General features: G+C 54.2%; 1 protein-coding gene across 1 annotated transcript in view; it reads left to right on the forward strand.

Annotated features, from left to right (window-relative positions):
- Nucleotides 1–6,012, forward strand: part of RBM19 (RNA binding motif protein 19) — a gene marked incomplete in the record, with an annotated part of 174,920 nt that overhangs the window by 24,296 nt on the left and 144,612 nt on the right. Inside the window, 3 exon segments of the mRNA XM_027773124.1 lie at nucleotides 265–386; nucleotides 1,100–1,196; nucleotides 3,963–4,073. Of these exon segments, the coding sequence (XP_027628925.1) occupies nucleotides 265–386; nucleotides 1,100–1,196; nucleotides 3,963–4,073 (330 nt within the window).

Here is a 6,012-nt window from a genome sequence, read left to right on the forward strand (position 1 = left end):
CGGCCCCAGCTGGCCTCATCTCCCGTGTTCCTGGTTCTCGTTCATCCGTTCACGACTGGTCGGTGTCTGCATGGTTCTCGCTGGCCTGTGCGGACCGATGGCCTCGGAATCTTTCTCTCCGTTACTTCCCTCCTGTCAGGGCTTCAGTCCTGGGCCAGCCTGCCCGTGGCAGGAGCGTCATCCCAGGGCGGGGTGTAGCCGCATCTGCCCTGCCTGCCTGCCTGAGCACGCGGCTTTCGCCCACCCCGCTTCTTGTCCCTGCAGGGCCGGATGCTCCACGTCTTACCTTCCACCATCAAGAAGGAAGCCAGCGAGGAGGCCGATGCCCCGGGGTCTTCGTCTTACAAGAAGAAGAAGGAGGCTAAGGACAAAGCCAACAGCTCCAGGTCTTTTGTGTGCTTGTTTTGTTTTGTTTTGTTAAGAGATGTTTGCCATCGGGTGTGCGCACTTGCTGGAGAGACAGAGAGACAGAAAGCGAGAGATCGCCCCCCAGGGAGATGGCCTCACTGTAGTCCTGTCTCCTCCATTCTCCTCTTGGGATTTTGGGCACACACGCACTCACACCCAGCGTGAGTTTCAAGCCTTCAGCTCAGGGACTGGAACTATGGTCAGCCATGTAGGAGTCCAGTGTCTTAACCACTACACCATCTGCTGGCCCCTCCAGGTCCTTCTCACTCGTTCGTGGTTCGTGGCCTCTGAGTCCCAGCCCCAAGGGTCTGCTGCTCTCACCCTGCCCTCGTTAGGCTGTCCAAGTTCTCTGACACCCCCGATGGGTCTAGTCCATGACTACGCTGAGCCTCAGTGTCCTCATCTGTAAAATGGGGAGAATGGTAGACAGCCTGGCGGTGGTGGTCTAGGAAGGATTAAGGGGTTGATACCTGGGGAGCGCGTAGTCCCTAGCGCAGGTAGGCCCTCAGGGTCATGAGTCATCGCCGTCTCTGTCTGGCAGTTCTCTCTACATAGCCCATGACAGGGAAGCTTGGGTGGGGGATGCAGAGACCGGGCTGGGAGCCCTTTTCCTCCAGGTGGGACCTGCTAACACCTCCCCCGGCCCTGCCGTCCCATCCTCTCACCTCCCTGCTCTGTCCCCGCCTCGCAGCTCTCACAACTGGAACACGCTGTTCATGGGGCCGAACGCCGTGGCCGATGCCATCGCTCAGAAGTACAACGCCACCAAGAGCCAAGTGTTTGACCACGTGAGTGAAGGGCCACCCCGGCCATCCCGGCTCTGGGCCAAACACAGGAGGAGAGCAAGTGAGGGCGGCCGTGCCATGTCGTCCACAGGGCAGGGCCTCTGGTGTCAAAGTCGCAGTCACAGGGTCCCCTAGGCCTCCCAGAGACTTTGGAATAGGGCAGGGCTTCTCTGAGCCCTCCCAGGGAAACCCCCCTTCTGCCCCAGCCCAGCTCCTCTGCTGTTGCGTGGGGTCTCCCCAGAGCCAGGCCTGACAGTGCTATCCCCTGGTGACCGAGCGTCCACTGTGCCACAGCGCCAGTGTGTGGTCCTCTCATGACAGCCGGTGAGGTAGGGGCCCTTCCATCTCTGATTTTCAAGGGAGGACACCGAGGCCTGTGGACACGGAGTAGCCAAACCCCTGTAGTCAGTGGCCCCTGCCCCTGCTCCTCCTTCCAAGCCTAACGTTATTCCTGATGTTCCCCCCATCCACCTAGCCCCTCCACATCACACACATTTTAGATTTTATTTTGTATATCCAAGAGCACAACACGGTGTTTTTACATACACACGGATAGTGAAGGGGTCACTGTGGGCCAGCACATGAACGTATTCATTCTCTCGCAATACTTATCTTTTTTTTTTCCTGTAGCAACGGAACCGAAAATCTAGTCTTTCAGCAAAAGTCTGGCATGAATAGGACTCACCGTAGTCCTCTTGCAGAACTGCAGGTCTCTAAGCCCAGCTCCACACCTGCTACTTAATGCGCTTTACACTTTGTATCCGGTGTATAAAAGCGCGAAGCATACTTTGCACACTGCTTGTATCCCTTAGAAGTATACTTTGTATAAAGTGTGTCTTTCTGTAAAGTATACTTGGGCAAAGTAGCTTTGCATGCAGTACAAAGTGGGCTCGGATACAGTATCTAGTACTTTTACTTTGTATAAGGTTAAAAAAAAAACTGCTTTGTCTCGTGCATGCTTCTACCCTTCTGCCTTCTCTGAAAGCAAAGTCTCTTCTTTTAGCCAGCAGCCGGGTCCGTCTGAGTTCAGCAAAGCCTCGGAGTGTTTGCCAGGCCCCAGCAGAGGGTGTGGGCATGGCCCATAAGCCCGCGGGCCCTTTTGTGTCTTCCCCCTCTTCCCAACACTCAAGGTCAGCGCCTTCTAAGCGGGAGCCACATAGAGAACCACACGTATATCGTGTTCACTTTTTTTTTTTTTTTTTTAAAGAGACTTTTGCTATAGGGCATGTGTGCTCTCTGGAGAGACAGAGAGACAGACAGAAAGTGAGAAATCACCACCCCCCCGCCCCAGGGGAGGATGGGCCATGCTTTAGTCCCTTCTCTTCCATTCCCCTCTTGGGATTTTGGGTGCACACGCACATAACTGAACTTAATTTTTTTTTTTTGAGAGATTTTCGCTATAGGGCGAGTGCGCTCGCCAGACAGACAGAGAGAGACAGAGAGATAGAAAGCGAGAAATCACCCCCCCAGGGGGGATGGTCACGCCGCAATCCCTTCTCCTCCATTCTCCTCTCGGGATCTTGGGCACACACGCACACGCGCCCGGCGTGAGTTTTAAGCCACTGGGTCTGGGACGCGAACCACGGTCAACTACGTGGGAGTCCAGCGACATAGCCATTACGCTAACTGCTGGTTCCCGGCACCCAGCATGTTTTTTTTGTAAGCCACTGTGTCCAAGACTCTAACTGCAGTCGACGAGGTGTAACTCCAGTGAAGTAACCATTACATTATCGGCTGGGGCTCTTTTTTTTTTTTTTTTTTTTTTTTTTTGGGGGGTTTTTTTCTTATTTTTTTTTTTTTTGTTTTTATTAAGGAGAGATTTTTGCTATAAGGCACATGTACTCACCAAAGAGACAGAAACAGAGAGTCAGAATGTGAGAAATCACCCCCTGGGGGGTTGGCCATACCACAATCCCTTCTCCTTCATTCTCCTTTCGGGATTTTGGGCATGTATGCACATGTGCCCAGCATGAGTTTTAAGCTGCCGGGTCCGGGACTCGAACCACAGTTGACCATGTGGCAGTCCAGCGATGTAACTGTTATGCCATCTGATGGTCCTTAGCACTCACATTTTTAAGAAAAAGAGACAGGCAAAATTAATTTTAGTAATATGCTTCGTTTAACTCGAGGTATGGAACATGGTTTCATTATGTGTAGGATACCATGAAGTATAAGCTGTTTTGCGGTCTCTCTTTCTCACTGAGCTCAGTGTGGGTGTTGGGTCATCAGCTGGCGCTCAGCAGCCATGCAGTCCTAGCCGCCATAGCCAGCAGCCCGGCTCTAGCCCCAGCCACCTGGGCTGGGCTGCAGCTGCCTCCGGTCCCACAGGTGCTCCCTGAGCCCAGGACATAGCCACACCCAGAACAGAACCAGGCTCTCTCCCAGTGCCTTTGAGTGCACTGGAAGACACTGGGATCGGGGCGGTGTGGCAGGTGTGGACGTTGAAGCGCACGGGAGGAGTGGGCATGCCTCCAGGGGTGGGTTGTTCCGTGGCAGGAATGAGGGCGTGAGAGCAGAAGCCCCGGCTGGGAGTGGGAGGAGCAGCAAGCTGACCTGCAGGGCTGGAGTGGAAGGAGTGAGGGAGGGCCACTGCGGGGTCCTGGCTGTGCTGTGAGCCGTGGGAAGCCAGCATCTTTGGGGGCGTCAAATCCATGTGAGCAGGGAGGGGCCACGTCATAGCCAGCCTCTATCCGAACCGGGCCTGTTGAGAACCTGTGGGTACTGGCACCTGCTCGGCAGTCATTCGGCCTCTTCTTTCCTCTCGCACAGGAGACCAAGGGCAGTGTGGCCGTGCGTGTGGCCCTGGGGGAGACCCAGCTCGTCCAGGAGGTCCGGCAGTTCCTCATCGACCACGGGGTCTGCCTGGATTCATTCAGCCAGGTAGGACTCACCGCCTGGCTCTGAGGGCCTCTCAGCTGCCCCGGCCACCAGCCCCAGAGCGTGGCCCGGGGAGATGCAGGTGCGTTTGAGGGTCTGACTTCCAGGAGTTAGTACTGGTTTTGACATTGTCCCCAACGAAAGTAGGGAATGTCTTATGGGCTCAGAGAAGTGGCACATGTGGCCTGGATTCTGTCTCTCAGGAGCCACGTGCAAGAGACCCCCTTGTAACCCACACCCTCGCATGGAGGGGGCCCTCACCCAGTGTCATAGTGGCGCTCCCACTGTCCATCTAGGCCTTAGCCCCTCTGGGACCCCGCAGGGAAGGTTCCGCATCTCCACGTGCTGCTGCTCCACAGATGGCGATCCTGGTATTGATGGGTGACTAAGACTTACAGGACCCTGGGCGGCCCCGGGACCTCCGGCTATTCATTTGACAGAGAGGGAAACTGAGGTTCAGAGTGGGAAGGTGACATACCAGGTCAGACAGTCTGCATAGGAGATGATACTAAACTCAGGGCTTCCAGTTCCCAAAACAGCTCTTCCAATAGACTTACCAGTCTTTGGATTTTCGCCTTAAAGTGCACGAGTAGGATGAATGGATGCACAGGTTGGATGGAGAGGTGTATGGATGGATGGGCGGGTGGATGGATGGTTGGCTGGATGGGTGTATGAATGGATGGATGGTAGAATGGTTGGATGGATGGATGGATGGATGGATGGGTGATTGGATGGATGGTTGGATGGATGGGTGGTTGAATGGATGGATGGTTGGATGAATGGATGGATGGTTGGATGGTTGGGTGGATGGATGGATGGGTGATTGGATGGATGGTTGGATGGATGGGTGGTTGAATGGATGGATGGTTGGATGAATGGATGGATAGTTGGATAGGTGGGTGATTGGATGGATGGATGTTTGGATGGATGGATGGATGGGTGGATGGATGGGTGGTTGAATGGATGGATGGGTAGATGGATGTGTAGGTTTAAGAATGAATGAATGGATGGGTATATGGATAGATGGATAAACAGGTGGGTGGGCAGACAAGCGAGTGGATGGATGGGTATACGAATGGACGGACAAATGGACCAGGAGGGTGGGTAGATGGATGGATGGATGGACAAATGGGTGGCTTCGTGGGCATGTGGATGGGTGAGGGGTGGATGGATAGGTAGCTGTATGGGTAGATGAATGGACGGGTGTATGAGTAGATGGATGGATGGGTATTTGGATGGGTATGTGAATGGGTGGATGAGTGGTTGGGTATATGGATGGATGGCTGGATGGACAGACGAATAGACGGGTGGGTGAGTGGGTAAATGGAAACCGTGTGCGTGGCCAGATTGATGGCCGAGAGGAGAGATGAGTGGACAGACAGACGTGTGGACAGATGGATTAAGACGTAGTGAAACCCTCTTCTGCATGGATGTTTTGTTAGCTCATTTCATGCCCCTCAGCCCTGAGAAGGCAGCACTGCCGTGCAGAGGGACCGCAGTCGCAGAGGTGAAGCCTCATTCTGGGGCACACAGCCGGGCTGCTGTGGTGGAGCTGGATTCAAATGCAGGACTCCTGGCCCCAGAGTCAGGCCCCGCACCACAGTGCTCTGTGGCCTGATTGCACCTGCAAAGCTCAGCCCTCCCCAGCCGCTTCCACCCCGCTCCTTATTGGGTCCTGTCATCACTTTGGTACCCTCTGCATGACAGGTGTCACTCAGAACATTTTGCAGGTGAGGTAACCGAGGCCCAGAGAAAGTGGTCAACCCCAGGTTTCAGGTTACATTAGTGACCATAGAAATGCCCAGAAACAACACATGCCTGGGTTTTTTTATTTTTATTTTTTGGGTTTTTTTTTTTGAGAGGTTTTTGCTATAGGGCACGTGCGCTCGCCAGAAAGACAGAGAGAGACAGACAGAAAGTGAGAAATCACCCCCCAAGTGGT

This window comes from Tupaia chinensis, unplaced genomic scaffold (assembly GCF_000334495.1).
Source record: "Tupaia chinensis unplaced genomic scaffold, TupChi_1.0 Scaffold000323_1, whole genome shotgun sequence".
NCBI classification, from domain to species: Eukaryota; Metazoa; Chordata; class Mammalia; order Scandentia; family Tupaiidae; genus Tupaia; species Tupaia belangeri.